We start from the raw sequence: 25401 nt of genomic DNA on the forward strand, positions 1-25401 counted from the left end.
CGGAATCAGAAGCGTGCTTTCTTGTCTGCACATCTTTGGGAAAATATGTCCTCAAAACTGAGGCTAAAGGTGACAGGGAGTGCTGCACCTGACCCTGAAATCTCATGCCTCATTTTACAGGAAGTTTGGTACCAGCTCCACCAAGCCGTGCTCCCGAAAGCCGGATGAAGAGGCAGAGTCCCCGGACTCCAGGACACAGGAAGCATCACCAAACAGGGCACACCAGCCAGTGCTGTGTTCACAGACGGGAGGGCTGGGAGTAGCAGTGGCCACCACAGGAAATACCTGCCTTCTCATCTCTCACTCATTAAACGCCATGGTAAATGCAGAAGCAGCTGATGGATGCACAGTCATTTTGAATCTACAATTCTCATGGACCTCAACAGGAACAGAAATCGGGGCACTTGTGAAGCTGCATGCTTTAGGGAATCCAGTAGTTCGGAGCTACTAAGAGGTGGGCCTGTGTACCCAAAGTTAAGTTTTGTCCGCTGTAGACGAGACACCTATGGACACCAGCCGCCGACCCCCACAGCTGCAGAGGGGGCAGCCTCCTGCCTAGCAGCATGATCATGCAACAGGGGTGGGGCTGGTGGCCGCACTCTGGCTGCAATGAGGTGGGGCGGGAAGAAACATTTTTGTTTTATGCTGAAGAGAAACATAGCTGTTCCTCATTAGAAGTATGAGAATATCCCATCCTGTCCTTTTTTTTTTTTTTTAAAGATTTTATTTATTTATTTGCCAGAGAGAGAGCATGGGAGAGAGAGAGCACAAGCAGGGGGAGTGGCAGGCAGAGGGAGAAGCAGGCTCCCCGCCGAGCAGGGAGCCCGATGCGGGACTTGATCCTAGGACCCTGGGATCATGACCTGAGCCGAAGGCAGACGCTTAACTGACTGAGCCACCCAGGCGCCCTTACCCTGTCCTGTCTCGATTGCCAAAGCCACCAGGCATAATTTATCAAGCAGAAGTATGCCCAAACATCCCCCTTGGGCACTGCCCTTAACCCCTCCTTGGGCACCTTTCCATCAGAGCTATCAGAAGTGGCTACAGAGACTCACCTCCTTCTGGGGTGGAAGTCTGCTCATCGCCTTTCAGGTAAGGAAGGAAGCTCAAATGACTGGAACGTGTAGATGAAAAAGGACACGGTTCATTTGCGAGCTAGAGAAGTATCCCCTGAGCGACCAGGAGAAGGCTGCACCCTCCGAACACCGCGGTTTGAATTTCCAGCGCACAGGAGGACGTGGGGCTCACCCACAGCCGGGCTCCGACGGACGGAGCCCACCACCCCCGGGGGCTTCCTGGGGCTGGAGCGCGGGAGGAGACTCGCTCAGAGACCTGGCCGGGGCCTACAGCAGACACGGCTCCTGAGGCCATGGCCGCACGGATGGGGGCCCCTGAGCCACCTCTTCCACCTGGGGCAGCACCAGGGGCAGGGGTGTCCTCCCGAACACTGCTCCTGGCGGCTCCTGGATTCTGTCTGTCCCGGCCCCGGACCCAATAGGCCACAGGCTGGGAAGAAGTTTTACAAGTTCGGGAGGAGGGCCTGCTGTCTCCTTTGCTGACTCTGAGTCCACTCAACCCAGCTGCTTCATTTCCACTCTGTCGAGCCAACCGGTCTGATTTTGGCCCGGCTTTAGGTACTGAAACCCACCTTTTCCATTCATTTCTATTCTATGAGGGGCAATTTCCCTTAGTCAGAAGGAAGAAATAGGACTAATAACACCAGTGAGGTTAAAAGGTATGAAAGTACCCTGTGCTAGAAACCTCCTCCAAGTCTGGGCAAACTCAGTCATGCGGTCTGGCCCCTGTCTCCCGTGTGGAGGGTAAACCCGATAAAGGAGAAAGCTTGCTCCTTCCCTGTGTCCCCTCCACAGAAACAGGATCTGAGTATTAGGAAAAACAACACAAAAAGGAGCTGAGAAATGTGTTTTAATTCTGTCTTCTCAGCTCATGTATTTACCTACTACTCATGTTAACCACGTGAGATGCTGATGTAAGTTTTTGACAATTCTATGGCCAACATGATCTTTATTATTAACCGGGCCTTTGTACTCTCTGGCGCTGTTATTATTTTCTCTCCCTGACTCTGATTCTGTGTTTCCTGACAACCAGAACTTTCCTTTTTCACTCTGCGGTTACATCCCACAAACGCTGACCAGCCAATCTTACAAAGGATGGCAGTGATCTACAGCGTGTTCCTGACAAATTAAGAACAGAATACGGCAAACAGCCAACACCGTCTTCACTATGTGCTAGCCACTGTTCCCAGCAACCTGCACGTAAGACCTCGCTTGAGCTTCACAACACCCTAAAAAGAATCAGCCCTGCTGTCCTGGTAAGGATGCTGGGACACAGAGACGCCATATCACTTGCCCAGGCCCCACGTGACTAAGGGGAGGGCAGGACTTACCAGGAAGCCAGACAGTGGAGGCCTGGCCTTCAGTAATACCACCTCAGCTGCCTCTCGGCAGAGGTCCTCCTGAAACTGTCTTAGGCTCAACAGGAACATGGGATGGGTTCCAACAGATCTACAAGGTTCTCCACTGAGAAACGTTTGCTCCCCCTCAAGGCTGCTCGTGCCCTGGAGGGCTCTCTGTCCTCTGTGCTCTCCCTTCCCCAATCCTTATTTTTTGCTGACAACTACCCCGTGCTGTAGCCCAGAGTCTTCCAAATGATGGCTGGAACACGCTGGGGGACTGCAACCAGATTTTTAAGTAAATTAAATCAGGACAGAAACCAGGAGACAATGGCACGAAGTATTGTTGCAAGAATGTTTTGTCTTGTTTCTCTGTGTGTATTTGCAGTAGGTCATGACGTAAGATTATTGTTTACACGGCAGCACAGTCAAAAAGTCTGAATAAACACCACCACCCAGGTCTAATACCAAGCCTTACTGCTGTCCCCCAGCAGGCGCCTGAGACAGGGTTGTCAGAGGGTGAATGGCTACGCAGTGGGGATGTCCGGGGAAGCGTGTTTAGAAAACTGAGTGAGGTCATTCTGTAAGTCAGGGCTCACTGCTAGGCTACTCACTTGATTTTTCCAGACTGGACACACCAGGAAAACTGAGGATGCTTGTTCTGTATGAAGCAAAGCAAAGCAAAGCAAACTACACGCAAAGGCATAAATATGACTGGCACTGCCTTACCTCTTCGCCCAGGATATACGTGAGGGTAGTACTCGTAATAGAGATCAGGCTGGTCCAGGTTTCCAAAGGGCTCAAACTCCATCTCAGCATTCTGGAAAAGGCCCAGCTTCACCAGCAGTGCCAGCCTCACAAACCAAAGCTAAAACACAAAATACAATTGAAACAATAGATTACCTACGAATGTCAAGTTCAGAAATTCCTATTTCCTATTAATTTGGTAGCAGAGCTTGATTTCCAGTATATTAAAACAAAACCTACTCTCGGTTTCTTAGCACATTTGCCTAATTACATGTTTATAAAAATTACTCTCAAGCTTAATAAAAACAACGTAAATGATTTTGTCTGATTTGGCTTAATCTGCCAATCCTTGTTGAGGAGAATGGAGAGCAGGGATGGCAGGGCTGGGTGTGGACAGAGCCACGTCTGGGGCGGGCACTGAAGGGTACGGAATCGCCACGGGGGGAGGCAGAGGGGAGGCACAGAGAGGAGAGTGCGATGTGGGTGAGCAGTCAGCTCTGAAGGGCCAGAGGGCCCTCTGGGTGCAGAGGCAGAGCAGGGATCTGGAAAGGAAGACTAGAGTAAACTCATGTTGACGTTAAATTTGGGCTAAGAAAATCTATTTTTCGTTCTCACGTTGTTCTTAGTGGCATGAAAGGTCACGTCCCTTCCCTGTCCCCCCTTCATGACCAAAGGGGCTGTACCTGTAAGGAGTCTGCCGTGTGGCTGGTGGGCAGCCCGCTCTTGCCGTAGCCTTGGCCGTGGGCCGTGAGAAGGCGCCCGCAGAGGTCAACCGCTGCCCTCCAGTTTTTGCAGCTCTGTAAGACACAGCAGGACGTGTCACCGAAAGCACAGCCACTCCTACACGCAGGGCCTGCCGTGCTGGGCCCAGCGCCAGCCCCTTCTGGTGAATGACGGCCAGGCCAGACAGCTGCTGGTACGGAGAGCGCCACTGGTCGACGCCTGTGTGTAACTGGGCAAGAAGGGCACCAAGCGGGAGATGCAGCTTGAGATGAGCAAATCCGAAAAACATTAAAATTTAACAACTGATAGAACACAGAGAGAATTCCTTTTTAAAATTTATTTTATTTAAATTCAATTAATTAACATGTAGTGTACTACTAGTTTGAGGTAGAGTTCAGTGATTCATCAGTTGTATATAAATACCCAGTGCTCATTCCATCAGCTCTTGTTGAAAAGCTCCCCTACCCCCAAGACTGCTTTCCTTTTTCAGCCAAATAACTTTATTTTGTAATTTTCACAAATTTAAAATCAATAATTTAATTTTATGCTATGTGCCGGATGTATTTCTTTGTATCTGTAAGAGCTGCGTGTGATAATAAAATAAGTGGTTTTGCATGCTTGACATAATCCTGTTTCACCAACATTACAACAGACGGCTGACCTGGACGCCAGCGGATCAAGCTGGACATGCTCTGTTTATCCTTTGCCCTGATGCAACAGACAGGAGGGCCACCGGGGAAATGCACAGGAAAACGTCCTCAGAGAGAACACTGCAACCTTCTGGGAAGCGAGAAGTGGATGCTCGTGGCCCATCTCCTCACCACACCGGGCACTAACACCGTCTGCACGCCACAGACGCTCCCGTTCACGTGTGTGGCCGACAAATGGCAGACCACGTCAGGCTCTGGGGGCAAGTGGTGGATGAACACACATCCTTGCATGCATTCATCTCACGATCTAGCAAGGAAGACAGATATGAAACAACTTACTTTCCCAAGATGAGTAAAATGATTTTGTGTGTGCTCACAGTGCTTTCTGAACAAGAAGCCATGGGAGCACATCACCTGGTGGCCAGACTTAACCTCAGGGAATGGAAAGCTACTGGAGCCCAGACGTGAAGGAGGAACAGTGGGGTCAAGAAGGGGCAGGACCCTCCAGGCCGAGGGGGAGCTGCCTGAGAGAATCCGGAGGTGCCTCAGAAGAACGGCCTTCAATCAGGTGGCCGGCACATGGCAGTGAGAGGACAGGCGTGAGGATAAGAATGGGGATGTCAGCAAGGAAGGCCTCAGACCACGAGAGATCCAGACTCCTTCTGAGGGGCTGGGGAGCCACGGAAGGGCTTTGGGCAAGGGAACGACACATTCCTGTTAAACAGATGCTGGAGCATGCTGCCCACCTCTCTTAGGTACTAACTCAGGCACGCACTGCTCCTGTTGGCACCCTGCACCTGCCAGACAAATCCTAAGTTGGGGTGAGGACCCAGAGAGCATAGGCCTTGCTGCAGAGGGGCCTGTGAACGGGGACCGATTCCTGGCTTCTCCTGACAGCGGCCCTGCAGGCCCCGCGAGGGGAATTCCTCGGGGCACGGGCCAAGGTAGGTGCTTTGACTTCTGGAGAATCATCCTAAGTGTGGCTACGTATATTCTTGAATTGCAAACGTGAAAAAGTAAGAGGGAAAGTTATCCTGCCAAGTTTGGACCAATTCTATGTATATGTCTAAACAGATCCTGTATGCAGGGACGATTAATTGTTGCTGTTTTCCCAACCGCCTATGTCACACATGCTGGCCTTTCCTGCTGGTGGCAGTAGATCTGAGCAGAGTGCTCAGGGCGGTCTTCTGAGGAAAGGACTCCGGCTGAGGATGGGTAAGAGACCCCGTGAGGAGGGCAGGAGGGGGGCTCCGGGAGGCAGAGGCCTGGTTAGCGGGCCGTGGGGATGCAGTGAGGACGAGGGGCAGTAGGGGTGGGCAGTGCAGGTGTGGACAAGGGGCAGGGAAGGCCAGGCCAGCCTCTGCAGGCTTCCAAGAGGATGGGCAATGTGTCCTGCTCACATTCTAGAAACAGCAGCCCCCCTCCCTGTGAGGAGGAAGCATGAACCCGAGGGGCTGAGCAGGTGTCCAGGCCTGGCACTGGTGGTCTATGTGTGGCCCGCAGGCTGGATTCGCCCTGTGCGTGTCTACACACGGTTCTGGAGACCAGCCTCCTTCACACGTCTGTCTGCAGCTGGTTCTGTGATCCACGAGGGAGGTGGGCAGTCACTGCAGAACTAAGTAGCTGCCCTGAGACTGAGTGGCCCCGAGCCCAGTGAGCCACCCCAGGCCTGGCCAGCACCACATCCAGGGAGACCATGGACAACGTCCCATCAGTGGCTTATGACGGGCCCTCAACGAGAAGGGGTAAGAAACAGGAACATCTCCAGCAACTTGACAGGGCATTTGATGTCAAATGCAATAATGATAAAAAGTGGACTTGTACATGTTTTTCATATTTTAATTTAGATTGAATTTTACAGAAGTTTCAGTCTGCTAAAGATTGAGCAGTTAAAGGAAAACACCTGTCCCTTCCATGCCAAGCTTGAAAAGCATGGTCGCAGGCCACCTGTATCCGTGGCGGGGGGAGGGTGCAGACACGGCAGAGGGACAAGGCCGGGCGACAATCTGACGTGGGGAGCACGGGGAGCGAGGCTGCAGGATGGATCTGAGACTCTGACATGCAGCCAGGCGGCGGCGGTGCGAGTCTTGGAGACAGGGAAGGCTGGAAAGGGTCAGAGCTCGGAATCTGCAATTTGATTCCAACAAGGCTGAATCTGAGGGGCCTTTGAGACGTTCAAGAGGAAAAGAAAAAGCAGCTACTGCCGTGTGTGTAGGTCTGTTTGGGAGAGGGGCATGCCTGGGGCAATGTGGGGGGCTCTGCACAAGGAGGGTGTGGGTGAGATGGGGGTCAGACCCTGAGGATGTGCAACATGGGTGGCCGGGGAGGGGGAAGGCCGAGTGTGGGGGGAAGGGTGTGCGGAGCAGGAGGGGACAGTGCTCAGGGCTGCCGAGGAGGCAGGCACAGGGACACCAGAATCATGGGCAGCTGAGAGCTGGTCTGACGGGGAGATGGGATGGGAAGTCAGATGGAATGAAACAGGTGGAAAATAAGGAGGGGACCAGTGAGCCAGGTGACCCTGTGAGGTCTGAGTCACCAAGCTAATCGTGGTGGTGGTGAGCGGGGAGAGAAGAGGTGCTTCTTCTGTGTCTGCTTTTAACCAAATGCTCCCGTGAGAGAGAAAGCAAGAGAAGGATCTCGTTGGAGAAACGCTGACTGCATGCTAGAAAGAAAGGATCATCAATAGAACAAGGTCCCAGGAGTCAGGAAAGGATTCTCGCATTGCGGCGGGGAGAGGGGCTTCTGTCCAACGGTCTCCAGCTGCTTTAAGCTGGGGCAGGGGGCCACTCCTCCAACTCCAGCCAGGAATGGGGGTCGGGGGGGGGGGTTGAAAGAAGCAGAGACAGTCTAAAAAGGTACTGGGAGCCAGAGAAGCCTAGAAGGTCCCTGGGAAGCAGGCGGTGGTGTTTAGTGTCACGATGAGCGCTGAGCTTGGATGTGGGACTTCTGCAGCAGGCTAGTGGCCCGGCCAGGCCATCTGCGTGGACTCGACATCATCGGGTGAGGGTAAAGGTTGGGAGAGAAGACAAGCAGGCAGACCTCCTTTAGCTACAACTACCCATGTGACCTCTGTGACTTACCCAGGCCTCAATCACGCCCTTGTGACGTCAGCTGGCCACCCTGAAGGTGGAAATGAGGGTACACTCTGTGGAGAAGCTGGAACCACTCTCACCCCTCATGACCTCTTCCCCTAGTCAGCGGTCTGTGCTCACACCTGTCCCACCTGCCCATCCTGCTCTCCTCCAGCTAGGAAGGGCTGCAAAGATGACCATCCTATGACCTGGCTCAGACCCAAACTTCGTGACACCTCTCCTGCCCACAGTGAGCCCTCCTACTGGTAATTTTCTGGCACACACATTCCTGGGGGGCTACAGCCCCCCAAGGGGATGGAATTTGGTTCTTGGATAACAATGATTAATGGCCCTCCAAAGATTAACCTACCCAACAAAATCTTATTCCTTAGTATTTTACTTCATCTGGGGCTGAGGGAGGTGAGCAATTAGGAAACAAGGTGGAAAAATGCTTCTCAGGGGATTGACAATGAGGAAAGGGTTAAGAAACACTCTGAGGTATAGTCTGTCTCATCCATTCTGCACGGGCATTAAGGACAACCTGCTGTTCCACAGTAATATTAACTGTGGCGGGGTCCTGTCTCCCTCTGGGTGAGCTCTGGGGGCCATGGCCTTGTCGAGGGCATGCTTTTTAACTTCTAAAAGTACTTCTTCAGCATTGTACCTACCATGTACATGCGTTCAAAAAATGGTGAAAGAGTAAATTCACAGAACTACAAAAAAGTCATAAAAAACCCGACACTAATAACGAAAGAGATGGAAATGATAACTGTGATCACTATTAGTGATTGATTTTTATTAGCCAAAAAAAAAAAAAAAAAAAAATAGCAGCAAATGCAACTGTTAGCCCAAGAAATGATAGAGAGTAATTTTTAAAGAATATACAAGTCAGGGCCGACAAGGAGACACTAAAGCAAGGGTTCTGCATAAACAGGTGTAACCTTTCTGGAAAATCATACATACTAATAGCCTCACAACTGCCCATAGTCTGACCTACTTGTTCTCTCAGCATTCATGCTAAAGAAATAATCATGTGTGTAGAAAAGATTTCTGTACAAGGTGGCCCATCCCAAGGTTATTTACAATAGTATCAGATTATGCAATAAAAATATTTATAAATTGGACTTTAATCAGACAATGCTTAAGATGTTAAGAAGATACAAAATCATAAATAGGTATAATATGAAGTTTTGTCTAGTATATGTACAAATACATATGTAAGTATTCATATTCACATGTAGACATACTATATACAGAGACACTAAAATGTTAGCAGACGGTGGTTATACAATTTTTCTGAATGAAGAACATGCTATTTGTAAAAGGAGGGAAGAAGGGTTTGTGAATGACAGGACAGGCCGCACCAAGGGGGATGATGCACTTGCAGACGAGGCCATCATGTCGTGGCCACCTAGAAATGGATGGTGTGTCCATCTACCTCCATCCCACACAGAGGGGACACCCACATGCCATCGATGACCGTGAACAGAGCTTCATGCAGGAACCAAATTAATGCTTGTTGAAATAGTATTTTTAAAAAATAATCAAGTATGTCGGTATAAGTTATGAAGTATGGCTGCTAAAGCATGAGGAAAGAGGTTCTGTCCTGGGTGGGGGGTGGGATTTAGCTGTAGTAGAAGGAGCTGCTTGACACGGTACCACCCCCACTGAGCTCCAGTGTGATCTATTTGACAGACCTCAAAGACACACAGAATCTGTGTGTGTGCAAAAATATATAAATGAGAAAATCTGATTATGGATATTTATATATTTTTGAAACATTTATTACACAGTAAAGACTCCTATCTTATTTTACGTCTACTATGTATAGATACCCACCACTAATAAAACATTTAAACGTGTACTAAAACTATTTGCAAGTACTCTGTGAATATGAAGTGCTCCATAAATGATTAAAAATAATAAAATGTATCGTATAAAAAGCCTCAGCTCTTGCTATGATTTCATATACTAAGATATGCTTTCTATATCCCAAACTGGATCACAACTATTAAAAATGAAACCCAAACCTATCATCTTAATTATTCATTTTTCAGTAAATGGAAATCTTTTCAAAAGTGGCTCCTTTCCTAACTGTGAAGAGGAAGCAGAATGTTTATGTTCCTATTACGGCTTCTCCCCACATGATTCTCCCACAGGTAAGTGAGTATGGAAGATGGACGTGGACAGATGCCACTCCTGAGCGGCTCAGTACTGGGCTAGCCCACCTTCTGATGAATACTGATGGTCTATAAACGACATGGAACATCTCAACAAACTTACACTAACCTGACAGCAAATTTTCCAGGAGTCAGAATGACCTAATTCCTCAAGACAATTTAACAGCACGGGGCAGGGGATGCGGGATGCGGGTGCCTCCCTGACCTTCTTGGTGGCCTGTTTGAGAACAGGAGCCTGGGAGAGAGGCAAGGGCCAGAAGGGACCCGGAACTTATCTTACTCTATAGGGCTCACTGCGATTCCGGACCAGCGGTGACTCAGCACGACTCCTTTAAAGACTAAGTTAGATTTGGATTATCTTCTGGTTTCAGAGTCAAACATGATAGTCTAAGAGATTTTTCTCATATCACAATTTAAAAAAAAAAAAAGGGGGGGGGGAAGAACAAAAAGAAGTTGTTAGACAAGTTTACCATTTACATTTCCCCAAGTAATTCTTTTCTCTGATAAGAGAATACAAAGTATTTCTTTGTATATAATTCAAGTTTACTTTGATATTTCAAAAAGATTTCCAGGGGCACCTGAGTGGCTCAGTTGGTTGAGCATCTGCCTCCGGCTCAGGTCATGATCTCAGGGTCCTGGGATCAAGCCCCGCATCGGGCTCCCTGCTCCCCACCCCCTCAAATTTTTTTTTTTTTAAAGATTTTTATTTATTTGACAGAGAGAGACAGAGCGAGAGAGGGAACACAAGCAGGGGGAGTGGGAGAGGGAGAAGCAGGCTTCCCGCCGAGCAGGGAGCCTCATTTGGGGCTTGATCCCAAGACCCTGGGATCATGACCTGAGCCGAAGGCAGGCGCTTAATGTCTGAGCCACCCAGGCGCCCCCTCAAATAATTTTTTTAAAAGATTTTATTTATTTATTTGACGGAGAGAGAGAGACAGCGAGAGAGGGAACACAAGCAGGGGGAGTGGGAGAGGGAGAAGCAGGCTTCCTGCTGAGCAGGGAGCCTCATTTGGGGCTTGATCCCAAGACCCTGGGATCATGACCTGAGCTGAAGGCAGACACTTAACTGACTGAACCACCCAGCTGCCTCAAATAAATAAATAATCTTAAAAAAACCAAACCAAACCAAAAATATTTCCAGACAGGAATATTTTTGTTCACACCAAGTGGGGTCAACAGAGCCCGTAACTCTCTTACCCACCAGGAGCCTGGCAGTAATGGGAGGCCCCTGATGGCTCCCAGAGGTTCCTGAAGAGTTTGAAGAGGGGCTATCTGCACAAGTGTGGGCAAGGCCAGGACGACCTCGAAGGGATGGAGACACGTCTAGGGCCAAGGAACAGAGGGCCCAGGCAGGAGGTGACTGGTCTGCAGGAGACCTGAGGCCACAGGAGGCTGCCCCGCCTGGAGGGAGCTCTCCCTGCTCACTCTTCCCTGGAGAGCAGGGGAGCAGGGCAGGGAGGAGGGCAGACACCAGAGGAGCCCGGACAGGTCAGATCTTGCTGCCAAAAATAACTAGGTTTTCCGGGCTCCCCTGGATTGCCGAGCAGCTCAGGCACCAGCGGCTGGTTTTCGAGCATTAACACAAGCTGGTACGTTGTAGCAGCCCTTGCACCTTGCTTTGATTGCTCAACACTGTTTTGGAAATTTACGGATACTGACGAATGTGCCTCTCCTGCATGTATTTCAACTGTTCCAAAGGATTTAACTGTGTAACGTAACTTTCTTTTTCTTGCTCAATGCTACGGTTTTCCAATAAAATTTTTGACTAATACAAACAATACAGCAACAAACATTCTTGAGTATGTCCTTTCATGCACCGATCGGTATGAAAATTGTTCTAACGTATGGGATTACAGGTGGAAATGCTGGGTGGCAGGTGGTGCAGAGAAGGTGGTCCAGCTCACTCTCCCACCACACCTGGGCTGCCCTGTTCATGTGGCTGAAATGCACCACACTCTTGTTTTATTTACATTTCTTTAACTCCCACTGAGGATAAGCACTGTTTCCACGTCTGGGGGCTATTTGGTTTCTGTGAATGACCTCTTCATATAATTTGCCTATTTTTCTACTGGGCTGTTTTGTTTCTTACACATTGTTGGAAAGTATTAATGTGTATTAATGCTCACTTAAAAAAAAGATTTTATTTATTTCAGAGAAAGAGAGAGAGGGAGAGCAAGCACGAACAGGGGGAGGCGCAGAAGGAGAAGCAGACTCCCCGCTGAGCAGGGAGCTGGACCCTGGACTTGATCCCAGGACTCTGAGACCATGACCCGAGCCAAAGGCAGATGCTCAATTGACTGAGCGACCCAGGTGCCCCTGTGGCTCACTTTTTAATAGTGTTTTTGGTATTTTTGTTGAATACAAGTTTCACGTTTTAAAATAGTCAAATTTATTCATTTCTCCCTGAAAGGTTTAAGAAATGCTTTTCTACCCTGAGTCATTAAGAGTTTATTTTATTTTCTGGAATTTAAAAAATTTTGTTTTAATTTATTTGGTATTTATTTTTGTGTGTGCTAAGAGATAAAGATCTTTTTGACTTTTCCCACTTGAATATGCCATCGTTGATTAGTTCTTTCCCTAGTAACCTATAACATTGCTCTTTCTGCATAAGTGTGTGTTTTGGGCCCTGTCCTGTCCCACTGGCAACCCTGTGCCCTTGTCATTTCCCTGACCTGTCTTTGGCCCCCACCCAGCTACCATGGCAGAAACCTGGTTCCCACGCTAGTGTCACTCTTCCTCAGGGTCTGTCCCTGCACGAGCTTCATGCAGAAGGCCTGGGGACATTTCCCTGTTCATGCACATCAAGCGTGCGCATGCGTGCGGGTGTGTGCACCCGCGGTTTATTTCTCCAGCCTCCAAAGGGCATGGCCTTCAGCTTTCTGATGTTCCTTTTTGTTCTTTGGACTTGCCCAAGTGGTGACACAGACCTAGCAGGGACAGGGCCGCTCTGTTAACAGAAACTGGCCGGGGGAGACAGGGCTGGTTTGTACTCGCTCCTGCCTCCGGTATCCTGCACAGCTCTGGGCCGTGTGACCGGTGAGCCAGGGAGGAGGTCTGGGGGGGGGGGGGGGGATGAAGGAGACTCTTTACAGGACAGGCCAGGACGACCCAACACAGTGTTGAGTTCTAATTGCTGGTACTCCCTTCCTTCAAAACAGTGGGCCCTCACCTCAGCAACCTGTGAGCCAGAGCTGTTGATTACATGCTGCCTATTTGAAATTATAATTATGTATTTTCTCAGAGTGCTTTTTGCTATTTTTATCCCATTCTTTCCCATGTTCTGGTCCCCTTCCTGGTGATCCTCCCCCATTTTGATATTAGATATCAGAAGTATTTGGTGAAGAAATTATTTTTATAATTACAATTTATAAAGCATACCCTGTAAAACTTTAAGCTCTGTAGAGAAAAATCTTATGAAAATCTCATAACTACTGTAAATGACATGTAGAACTCTCATAATAAAGTTAGTTTGGTATGAGAAAAAGATTTAAACTTAAATAAATGTTACTTTTTTTTACACTAGAAAATAAGATACACCTATTTGAAAAGCTGAACACAGGCATTCAATGACTTCCAAAAGATGAGAAAAATAGTCCAATAAAAGTCACTCAAGTAACTAATGGTATGTACATAACTTTTCCCCAACTACGACTCAAAAGGAATCATTAACTCTATATATGATACCATTAAAGTGATTAAAATGTCCTTCTCCACAGGCTGTGACATTCATTTCCCTGTAAATTATAATCCTAGAATGTGCTGACATTACTTAGGAAAATACATTTCAAAACTCTTTCCTAATCTTAAAGAGAATAGGAATTATTTTAGGACATAATTAAAATGCCAGGGCAAGGTAATATTTTTATAAATACATTTTCTACCTTAAATAGGTCTCCTTGTTAGGACTCTAATAAAATCTCTCCTGGCATCATGTATTTTCAATGTATGAAAAAAACTCTAAGCCACTGTATATATTTATTAACAGCATGAATAATCAAAGAAGGTAAAAAGATTACCTGTGGAACAAATTAGTTACAAGGATTGTGTGTGGCTTTGTGGGTACTTTTTAAACTGGTTTTTACAGGGGCGCCTGGGCGGCTTAGTTGGGAGAGTATGCGGCCCTTGATCTTGGAGTCCTGAGTTCGAGCCCCACATGTGGAGTAAAGTTCACTTAAAAAAATAAAAATCAACTGGTCACTACAAAGTGACCCTCCAGTGCTGCCTACCCTCATGATGACGTATCACAGCAGCGGCTTCAAGGTCAAACTGAGGCAATGACAAGAACCCTCCGACAATGCACAAGCCTACCCATGTGACGAGCATCACAGGTCCATGGAAATGCTCACCTTTTAAGACCTATCACTTCATTAACTAATGATAAAGTATAGGGATATGTAAAAACTAGTTGTTTCCCATCGCTTTTAAAAACAGACTATCGAGTTAAAAAGGGACTAAGCATTGGGGAGGAGCAAGATGGCAGAGGAGTAGGAGACCTAAATTTTGTCTGGTCCCAGGAATTCAGCTAGATAGGTATCAAACCATTCTGAACACCTACAAACTCAACAGGAGATCGAAGCAAAGAATAGCAGCAACTCCATCAACAGAAAAGCAACCACTTTCTGGAAGTGTATATTTTTCTGGGGTCGTTGTTACCCTTTTAGCATTTTGTTCTCTCATTCATCTATTCTCCTCTGGACAAAACGACAAGACGGAAAAACTCACCTCAAAAAAAAGAACAAGAGGCAGTACCGACTGCCAGGGACCTAATGAATACGGACATTAGTAAGATGTTGGAACTAGAGTTCAGAATGATGATTATAAAGATACTAGCTGGGCTTGAAAAAAGCATGGAAGTTATTAGAGAAACCCTTTCTGGAGAAATAAAAGAACTAAAATCTAACCAAGTCAAAATCAAAAAGGCTATTAATGAGGTGCAATAAAAAACGGGAGCGCTAACTGCTAGGATAAATGAGGCAGATGAGGAAATTAGCAATACAGAAGACCAAATGATGGAGAATAAAGAAGCTGAGAAAGAGAGAGATAAACAACTACTGGATCACGAGGGCAGAATTCGAGAGATAAGTGATACTGTAAGATGAAACAATATTAGAATAATTGGGATCCCAGAAGAATAAGACAGACAGAGTGGGGCAGAAAGTATATTGGAGCAAATTATAGCAGAGAACTTCCCTAATTTGCGGAAGGAAACAGGCATCAAAATCCAGGAGGTACAGAGAACCCTTCTCAAAATCAATAAAAATAGGTCAACACCTTGACATCTAATAGTAAAACTTGAAAGTCTCAGAGATAAAGAGAAAATCCTGAAAGCAGCTCGGGACAAGAGGTCTGTAACCTAAAACAGTAGAAACATTAGATTGGCAGCAGACCTATCCACAGAAACCTGGCAGGCCAGAAAGGACTGGCATGATATATTCAGAGCACTAAACGAGAAAAATATGCAGCCAAGAATACTATATCCAGCCAGGCTGTTATTGAAAATAGAAGGAGAGATAAAAAGCTTCCAGGACACACAAAAACTAAAAGAATTCGCAAACACCAAACCAGCCCTACAAGAAATATTAAAAGGGGTCCTCTAAGCAAAGAGAGAGCCTAAAAGTAACATGGACCAGAAAGGAACAGAGACAATATACAGTAACAGTCACCTTACAGGCAATACAATGGCACTAAAGGAGAAAAGTCTCAAATACACAACCTAACCTTATACCCGAAGGACCTGGAGAAAGAACAGCAAGTAAAGCCTAAACCCAGCAGGAGAAGTGAAATAATAAAGATCAGGGCAGAAATCAATGAAATAGAAACCAAAAGAACAGCAGAACAGATCAACCAAACTAGGAGCTGGTTCTTTGAAATTTAATAAGATTGAAAAACCCCTGGCCAGACTTACCAAAAAGAAAAGAGAAACGACCAAATAAATAAAATCATGAATGAAAGAGGAGCGATCACAACCAACACCAAAGAAATATAAACAATTATAAGAACATATTATGAGCAACTATATGCCAGCAAATTAGACAATCTGGAAGAAATGGATGCATTCTTAGAGAAGTAACAGGAAGAAACAGGAAACCTGAACAGACCCATAACCAGTAAGGAAACAAGCAAAATTCAAAAATCTCTCAATAAACAAGAGCCCAGGGCCAGATGGCTTTCTAGGGGAATTTTATCAAACATTTAAAGAATTAATACCTATTCTTCTGAAACTGTTCCAAAAAAGGAAAACTTCTAAACTCATTTTATGAGGCCAGCATTACCTTGATCCCAAAACCAGACAAAGACCCCATCCAAAAGGAGAATTACAGACCAGTATTCCTGTTGAACATGGATGCAAAAATTTTTACCAAAATACTAGCCAATAGGATCCAACAGTACATTAAAAGGATTATTCACCACGACTAAGTGGGATTTATTCCTGGGCTGAAAGGTTGGTTAAACATCCACAAATCAATCCATGTGATACAATACATTAATAAAAGAAAGAACAAGAACCATATGATCCTCTCAATAGATGAGAAAAAGCATTTGACAAAGTACAGAATCCTTTCTTGATTAAAACTCTTCAGAGTGTAGGGATAGAGGGTACATACCTCAATATCATAAAAGCCATCTATGAAAAACCCATAGCGAATATCATTCTCAATGGGGAAAAACTGAGAGCTTTCCCCCTAAGGTCAGGAACGTGGCAGGGATGTCCACTATCGCCACTGCTATTCAACACAGTATTAGAAGTCCTAGCCACAGCAATCAGACAACAGAAAGAAATAAAAGGCATCCGAATCGGCAAAGAAGAAGTCAAACTCTCACTGTTTGCAGATGATATGATACTTTATGTGGAAAACCCAAAAGACTCCACCCCAAAATTGCTAGAACTCATACAGGAATTCAGTAAAGTGGCAGGATATAAAATCAATGCACAGAAATCAGTGGCATTCCTATACACCAACAACAAGATAGAAGAAAGAGAAATTAAGGAGTCGATCCCATTTACAACTGCACCCAAAACCATAAGATACCTAGGAATAAATCTAACCAAAGAGGCAAAGTATCTGTATTCAGAAAACTATAGAATACTCATGAAAGAAATTGAGGAAGACACAAAGAAATGCAAAATGTTTCATGCTCATGGATTGGAAGAACAAATATTGTGAAGATGTCAATGCTACCTAGAGCAATCTACACAGTCAATGCAATCCCTATCAAAATACCATCCACTTTTTTCAAAGAAATGGAACAAATAATCCTAAAATTTGTATGGAACCAGAAAAGACCCCAAATAGCCAGAGGAATGTTGAAAAAGAAAAGCAAAGCTGGCGGCATCACAATTCCGGACTTCCAGCTCTATTACAAAGCTGTCGTCACCAAGACAGCATGGTACTGGCACAAGAACAGATACATAGATCAATGGAACAGAATAGAGAGCCCAGAAATGGACCCTCAACTCTATGGTCAACTCATCTTCGACAAAGCAGGAAAGAATGTCCAATGGAAAAAAGACAGTCTCTTCAACAAATGGTGTTGGGAAAATTGGACAGCCACATGCAGAAGAATGAAACTGGACCATTTCCTTATACCACACACAAAAATAGACTCCAAATGGTTGAAAGACCTCAATGTGAGACAGGAGTCCATCAAAATCCTAAAGGAGAACACAGGCAGCAACCTCTTTGACCTCAGCCGCAGCAACTTCCTCCTAGAAACATCACCAAAGGCAAGGGAAGCAAGGGCAAAAATGAACTATTGGGACTTCATCAAGATAAAAAGCTTTTGCAAAGCAAAGGAAACAGTCAACAAAACCAAAAGGCAACCGACAGAATGGGAGAAGATATTTGCAAATGACATATCAGATCAAGGGCTAGTATCCAAAATCTATATAGAACTTATCAAACTCAACACCCAAAGAACAAAGAATCCAATCAAGAAATGGGCAGAAGACATGAACAGACATTTCTGCCAAATGGCCAACAGACCCATGAAAAAGTGCTCAACATTGCTCGGCATTAGGGAAATCCAAATCAAAACCTCAGTGAGATACCACCTCACACCAGTCAGAATGACTAAAATTAACAAGTCAGGAAATGACAGATATTGGTGGAGATGTGGAGAAAGGGGAACCCTCTTACACTGTTGGTGGGAATGCAAGCTGGTGCAGCCACTCTGGAAAACAGTATGGAGGGTCCTCAAAAAGTTGAAAATAGAGCTACCATATGACCCAGTAATCGCATTACTGGGTATTTACCCCAAAGATACAAATGTAGTGATCTGAAGGGGCACGTGCACCCCGATGTTTATAGCAGTAATGTCAATAGCCAAACTATGGAAAGAGTCAAGATGTCCATCAACAGATGAATGGATAAAGATGATGTGGTACATATATACAATGGAATACTATGCAGCTATCAAAAACCCCCCGAAATCTTGCCATTTGCAATGATGTGGATGGAACTAGAGGGTATTATGCCAAGCGCAATAAGTCAATCACAGAAAGACAAGTATCATATGATCTCACTGATAAGAGGAATTTGAGAAACAAGACAGAGGACCATAGGGGAAAGGAGGAAATAATGAAACAAGATGAAACCAGAGAGGGAGACAAACCGTAAGAGACTCTTAGTCTCAGGAAATAAACTGAGGGTTGCTGGAGTGGAGGGGGGTGGGAGGGATGGGGTGGTTGGGTAATGGACACTGGGGAGGGTATGTGCTATGGTGAGCACTGTGAATTGTGTAAGACTGATGAATCATAGACCTGTACCTCTGAAACAAATAATATATTATATGTTAAAAAAAAAAAATAGTAGGAAGGGAAAAATGAAGCAGGGGAAATCGGAGTGGCAGACAAACAATGAGAGACTATGGACTCTGAGAATCAAACTGAGGGTTTTAGAGGGCAGGGGGGTAGGGGGGATGGGTTTGCCCGGTGATGGGTATTAAGGAGGGCACGTACTGAATGGAGCACTGGGTGTTATACGCAAACAATGAATCATGGAACACTACATCTAAAACTAATGATGTGAAAATAGAGCTACCATATGACCCAGCAATTGCACTACTGGGTATTTACCCCAAAGATACAAAAGTAGGGATCCGAAAGGGTACGTGCACCCTGATGTTTATAGCAGCAATGTCCACAATAGCCAAACTGTGGAAAGAGCCAAGATGTCCATCGACAGATGACTGGATAAAGAAGATGTGGTATATATATACAATGGAATATTATGCAGCCATCAAAAGGAATGAGATCTTGCCATTTCCAACGATATGGATAGAACTGGAGGGTATTATGCTGAGCGAAATAAGTCAATCAGAGAAAGACATGTATCATATGACCTCACTGATATGAGGAATTCTTAATCTCAGGAAACAAACTGAGGGTTTTGGAGTGGTGGGGGGTGGGAGGGATGGGGTGGCTGGGTGATAGACATTGGGGAGGGTATGTGCTATGGTAAACACTGTGAATTGTGTAAGACTGTTGAATCTCAGATCTGTACCTCTGAAACAAATAATGCAATATATGTTAAGAAAAAAAAAACAAAAGAAGAAGGTAGCAGGAGGGGAAGGATGAAGGGGGGGGAATCGGAGGGGGAGACAAACCATGAGAGAGGATGGACTCTGATAAACAACCTGAGGGTTCTGGAGGGGAGGGGATGGGGGGATGGGTTAGCCTGGTGATGGGTATTAAAGAGGGCACGTTCTGCATGGAGCACTGGGTGTTATACGCAAATAATGAATCATGGAACACTACATCAAAAACTAATGATGTAATGTATGATTATTAACATAACATAATAAAAAAAAATATTAAAAAAAACCAATGATTACTGTATGATGACTAATATTACATAATAAAATAAAATTACAAAAAAGGGACTGCGTGTTGTGTCAATTGGTTGCAGCGTTTTTCATCTATGGGGTCACTCTCTTAAAATGCAAATAAAGACTGCTCCCCGAGAGGGTGCTCTAGAATTAAAAAAACAAAAAAACAAACACAAAAAAACCCAGACTATTTCTGGGGTGCCCTGGCTGGCTCAGTCAGCAGAGCATGCAACTCTTGATCTCCGGTTGGGCGTTTGAGCCCCACATTGGGTGTGCAGATAGCTTAAAAAAAAAAAAAAATCTTAAAAAACAAACAAAAAGCCAGATTATCTCCATATTTTTCCTTCCCAAAGCTTCTTAGTCATAGCAATAATTCCAGAATCACTTCAGTAAAAGAAACCCAATGAAGCATTTGATTTAAATTTACTAAAAAATTAAACTTTAATTGCTTTATTAAAACTTTTTAAAAGATTTTATTTGTTTGACAGAGAGAGAAATAGCAGATAGTGAAGCAGGAACACAAGCAGAGGGAGTGGGAGAAGGAGGAGGGAGAAGCAGACTCCCCGCTGAGCAGAGAGCCTGACTTGGGCCTCAATCCCAGGACCGTGGGATCATGACTTGAGCTGAAGGCAGATGCTTAATGATGGAGCCATACAGGTGCCCCTAATTGTTTTTAAAAAAAGATCTATTTATTTTAGAGAGCTTGAGAAAGCACGGGGCGGAGCAGAGGGAGAGAAGCAGACTCCACGCTGAGCCTGGAGCCTGACACGGGGTTCGATCCCACGACCCTGAGATCATACCTGAGCTGAAATCAAGAGTTGACTGCTCAATCGACTGAGGCACCCGGGTGCCCCTAAATTTTAATTGCTTTATGTATAAAATATTTGCTAACCACCTAAACAAATGATTCTTATTACCTCTTTGAAGACACATACTTCTGTAAATATGATAAAAGGTACCAAGGATAAAGGCAATTGTGGGGGGCGTGCAGTTTCCTGGGCTTCAAAGACCACCAGAAACACCGACCTGTTCATGTTAACATGCCTTCAGTTCAGATAGTTTCCCATTAATATTTGGGACTGCATCTCTGCCTGCATAGTCATACGTACTCCTAGTAATGAACAAAGATTTTTGTGTGCATTTTTGTTGAACCCACCCATTCAATAATAAACCCTTTATACCAAGTAGAGAAAACAGAGTATTTCAAAAAGAACAACAACATAAAAATAAAAATTACTTATCTTTAGTTAATGTATTTGATGAAGCATGTTTAATCAAAGTATATTCTGCTTCAAGGAATGTAATCATAAAAAATAATGGCTTTCTAACTAATTGGCCTTACTATTAAAAGTATGTTAATATGACACTTTTTCTGCACAGGACTGGTATCTAATTCAACACAATTTTATTTACATGCAAGGGCTTTAGATAATACATTTGAAGTAATTAACTCTGAGGAAAATACTACAAGGAAAGTCGGGCCTTATAAGAACAACAATATTGAAATCAAACACATCATTACTTACAATTAGCTGTTTCAACCCGACGAAAGTCTGCTCTACGGACTCGGCATTTAAGACCTGTCTCTTCGCTGCGGCTCTCTCACCCAGGAAGCGAAGCATCAGGTCTTTAACTGCATCCCCCTTGAAGGAATGTAAGAAAAATATGTCAAGACAATAAAATGTTAATTAAACTCAGCTAACCAGAACCCATAACTAAACGAAATTCCTTTTTTCTCCATTGGTGTTTGGAGGTTAAAACGTTGTTACAGTACACTAAAACTTCAATCACCCAGATGCTTGAGCATCACCACCTTTAATAAAATGTGTATTTTAAAACTGCTCTCTTTATTTTAGAAGAAGGGGTAAATCACCACCACCTGGACCAGGCTTACATGAGAGGTACGCCGAGCCAGGAGTGGGGTTTGGGACCAAGGGCTAGATGGGGGCGGCAGCGCAGGCCCCAGCAATCCGCCAGGTTGCCTTTGTCTCTGGAAAAGCCTCTGGGACCTGGCACTGCCGTCCTTCAGCCCGGAGACAAGAGAAGAGCACCCTCCCGAGCAGATCCTCTGCCAGGGGCTCAGCCAGACCCTCCTTCGGGTGCTAGGCTCACTCCCAACCCGGGAGACAAGAGAAGAGCACCCTCCCAAGCAGGTCCTCTGCCAGGGGCTCAGCCAAGCCCTCCTTCGGGTGCTAGGCTCACTCCCAGCCCAGGAGACAAGAGAAGAGCGCCCTCCCAAGCAGGTCCTATGCCAGGGGCTCAGACAGGCCCTCCGCTCACAGGAGTTGTGCTGGGGGCCAGGAAAGCGCCCAAACGGCCTCTGCATGGGGAACTTGGGCCTCACAGACTGACTCCTTAGGTTCGACGCCCCCGCGGACAGGGCCCAAGGATGGAAAAGTGGAATCCGAAGCTCCTGAGGGAAGGCGGCTGGTGAGGATGTGGATGAAAGGGATCCTGGCGCACAGCTGCTGGGAAGAGAGGATGGAGCAGCCACCGTAGGACACGATGGACGTTCCTCAGAGAGTCAGAACCAGCTTATGACCCCGCAGTGCCACTTCTGGGTATTTATCTGAAGGACATAAAGACACTAACTTGAAAAGATGTCTGCATCCCCATGTTCACAGTCAGTATTTGGGAACAAGCCACGTGTCCGTGGACGGATGAACGGATAAAGAAGACGAGGTGTCATGGAATAGGATCAGTTGCAGGAAGAGAATGAAATCTTGTCATTTGTTTCAACATGGTTGGAACTTGAGGGCATTATGCTAAATGAAGTAAGTCAGAGAAAGACAAATCCCCTATGATCTATGTGGAATCTTAAAAAAATGAAAACCAAAAATCCAAACAAACTCAAAGATACAGGAACACACTGGTGATTGCCAGAGGCAGGGGTGGGAGTGGGGGATGGGCCAAATGGGAAAGGTGGTCAAAAGGTGCAAACTTTCAGTTATAAAAGAAACAAGTCCTAAAAAAAAAAAGAAAGAAGGAAGGAAGTCCTGGGGATGAATGAACTGCATGGCAACTAGTTAACAGTGCTGCGCTGTATATTTGGAAGTTGCTAAGATATATTTATCTTACAAGTTTTATCACGAGAAAAATAATTCTGTAATACGTAAGGTGAGGGATGTTAACAAGACCTATCGTGGTGACCATTTTGCAGTATCTGCAAATACTGAATCATGTTATACACCTGAACTTAATATAATGTGTATCACTTATGCCTACATAAAAAAATAAAAAAGAAGACGAACCAAACATAAGGGGAAGATGGAAGGGCGAGGGGCAGAGGACAAGGTGCTTTGGCCAGGCCAGGAGAGGAAGGATTATCAGTGGCTGGAATGGCCAGGGAGAAATGCCACCTTTTGGGTGCTGGGGAATAAGAATCCTCTCATCTAGGCGAGTAAAACCCTGGCTTCCAGCTGCAGGCCGCTGAGTGCTAGCCATACAGGGCCACGGGCACACAGCGACTGAGGACGGAGAGGAGAGCAGTGTGGACGTGTTCCCTGCGGACTCCACAGGCGCCCCCGCCCCTTCCTATTGTTTTCCTACCCTTGGCGTAAGCATGCAAGGTGAATCTTTCGTGGTTGCCCAGAACAGTGACACTTAAAAAGCACCAGCCTGTGGATGACGTGTGCAGGAGAGGCAGAAAAGATGCTGCAGGGGTCTGCGGCTGCCCTTCCACGGGTAAAGGGGGAGAGGCGGCTTTGGCAGGGGGGTTCCAGGTCACAAGTCTGGTTCCGGCCCTGGGCACTGAGCCCCGTGCTGCAAGAGGCCAAGCCACACCTCTCTAGCGAAAATCTAGAAGCAGCAGTTTTATGATTTTTTGCTTTCAGAATGTGAGGTGAAATGCTTCAAATGCTGGAGCCACAGAAGGGGCTAACTGGTCTAGGAGGGACAATTAAAGGGCAGAATAAGAAGAGCTCTGCCATATGGCTCCATAAAGCTCTGCAGGAATGCAACTCCTATTAAACAAGGGCTTGAACTGGGTGGGAGGAGCTGTGAGCCGGAAAAGGGCAAGATCACATCTCCATGCCGCAGAGGGAGGACCCATTTAATTGCTCCATCCCTGCAACATTCTGTTAATTAGACCACACTACAAACATCTTTTCCCTTAAAAATCTCTGTTGGTTAACATTTTCGTTAGCACAGGAAGTTCCTGAGACATGAGCATTTGTAGGACTAACAAACATCTCACCTATGAAAGCCCAGGGACGGGACAAAATGTCTTTCCATGAACCTACTCCTGCTGTGTCACTGAGCTGGAGGGGACTATGGCCCAGGGGTCATGGCACCTGACTGCACATCCTCCTGTGGTTGCGGGGGAGAGGGGAGCAAACTTGCCCTGCTGTGGGATTTTTCTCAGAGCTAAGCTGCTGCCCCTGGGATGGAACCCGCCTGGAACCCTTGGACACCTCCAAATCAGCAAACTCTTCAGTGAGGGACTGGTGCATCCAAGGCCAAGCAGGAAACGTGGGGAGATAGCATGGGAACGAGCCAGGACTCAGCCAGGCAACAGGGAGGATGCCTGTTGTTCCCCCCACCCTCACCACCCCTGTCAGAGGTGTTTATGCAAGAACGAGTGGCTGATCTCAGCTCACAGATGGCCATGGGCTGCCACCCCTCCTTCAGTGTGGGGACAGTTCAGCAGTCCCTTCTCGATTTTAATGGACAAAGACAAAACGGAAACCAGAGCAGCTGATTCACAGCATGCAGGCTTTACTGTCTAGGAAACCTGAAGACACAGTGGTCATGGGGCAGTGGTCTGAAGAGACAGTGGGCCCTGCACCTGACCCAGCACACAGTGAGCTTTCTGCCATGGCTCCAGTGGAGAAGTTCTGGGAGCATGTGATCCTCTTGCTTGTGTTTGCTCTCTCCCAGGGTAAGCAAAACCTCCTGAACAAACATCAAAGAAACAAAAACGAGGCAGAACCCCAAACTGGTGGAATGTAAAATGGTGCAGCCATCTGGAAGACAGTTTGGACATTCCTCAAAACGTGAACCCCAGGGGCACGTTTGGGTGGCTCAGTTGGTTAAGTGTCTGACTCTTGGTTTCGGCTCAGGTTGTGATCTCAGGGTCCTGGGATCGAGCCCCGCATCGGGCTCCATGCTCACTGGGGAATCTGCCTGAGATTCTCTCCCTCTGCCCCTCGCCTGTGCACGCATGTGTGCACACATGCTCTCTCTAATAAATAAATTAATCTTAAAAAAATAAACCCCAGAGTTGCTATGTAACCCGGCAGTTCCACTCCGAAGTACGTACGCAAGAGAAATGGAAATGTGACCACACAAAAACTTGTTCATGAATGTTCATAAGCAGCATCATTCACAACAGCCAAAAAGTGGATTCACAACAGCCAAAAAACGGAAACAAATGAAATGTCCATCAAGGGATGAATGGATAAAATGTGGAATATTCATAAACTGGAATATTATTTGACAATAAAAAGTAATGTAGGGATGATACATGTTACAAAATGGACGACTCTTGAAAACATTATCCTAAGTAACAGAAGCCAGTCACGCAAGACCACATATTGTATGACTGCATTTGTATGAAATGTCTAGAACAGGAGAATCCACAGAGACAGAGAGATCAGTGCTTGCCTGGAGCTGGGGGAGGGGGCGGGGGTTTGGCTTCTTTTGGGGAGATAAAAATGTTCTAAAAATTGACTGTGGTGATGGTTGCACAATTCTGTCAAAATGCTAAAAACCAGGGGCGCCTGGGTGGCTCCGGCGTTGAGGTTCTGCCTTGGGCTCAGGTCAGGATCCCAGGGTCCTGGGATCAAGCC

At 46.1% G+C, this 25401-nt stretch overlaps 1 protein-coding gene across 9 annotated transcripts in view; it reads right to left on the minus strand.

The window, feature by feature from the left end:
• TRAPPC12 (trafficking protein particle complex subunit 12) overlaps positions 1-25401 on the minus strand; it is an 88214-nt gene that overhangs the window by 47423 nt on the left and 15390 nt on the right. For all 9 annotated transcript variants that reach the window (XR_010405411.1, XM_064571874.1, XM_064571871.1 and 6 more), the window contains 3 exons: positions 21139-21255; positions 3844-3957; positions 3143-3281 (listed from right to left, as the gene is read on the minus strand). Coding sequence is in view for 8 of the 9 variants with exons in the window: in XM_064571874.1 (XP_064427944.1) it covers positions 3143-3281; positions 3844-3957; positions 21139-21255 (370 nt within the window). In the remaining variant the exon portion in view is untranslated. The remainder of the gene's footprint in view (positions 1-3142; positions 3282-3843; positions 3958-21138; positions 21256-25401) is intronic.

The sequence above is a fragment of the Mirounga angustirostris genome, unplaced genomic scaffold (assembly GCF_029215605.1).
Source record: "Mirounga angustirostris isolate CCGP_5_RB_7025 unplaced genomic scaffold, mMirAng1.0.hap1 SCAF_10, whole genome shotgun sequence".
Lineage (NCBI taxonomy): Eukaryota > Metazoa > Chordata > Mammalia > Carnivora > Phocidae > Mirounga > Mirounga angustirostris.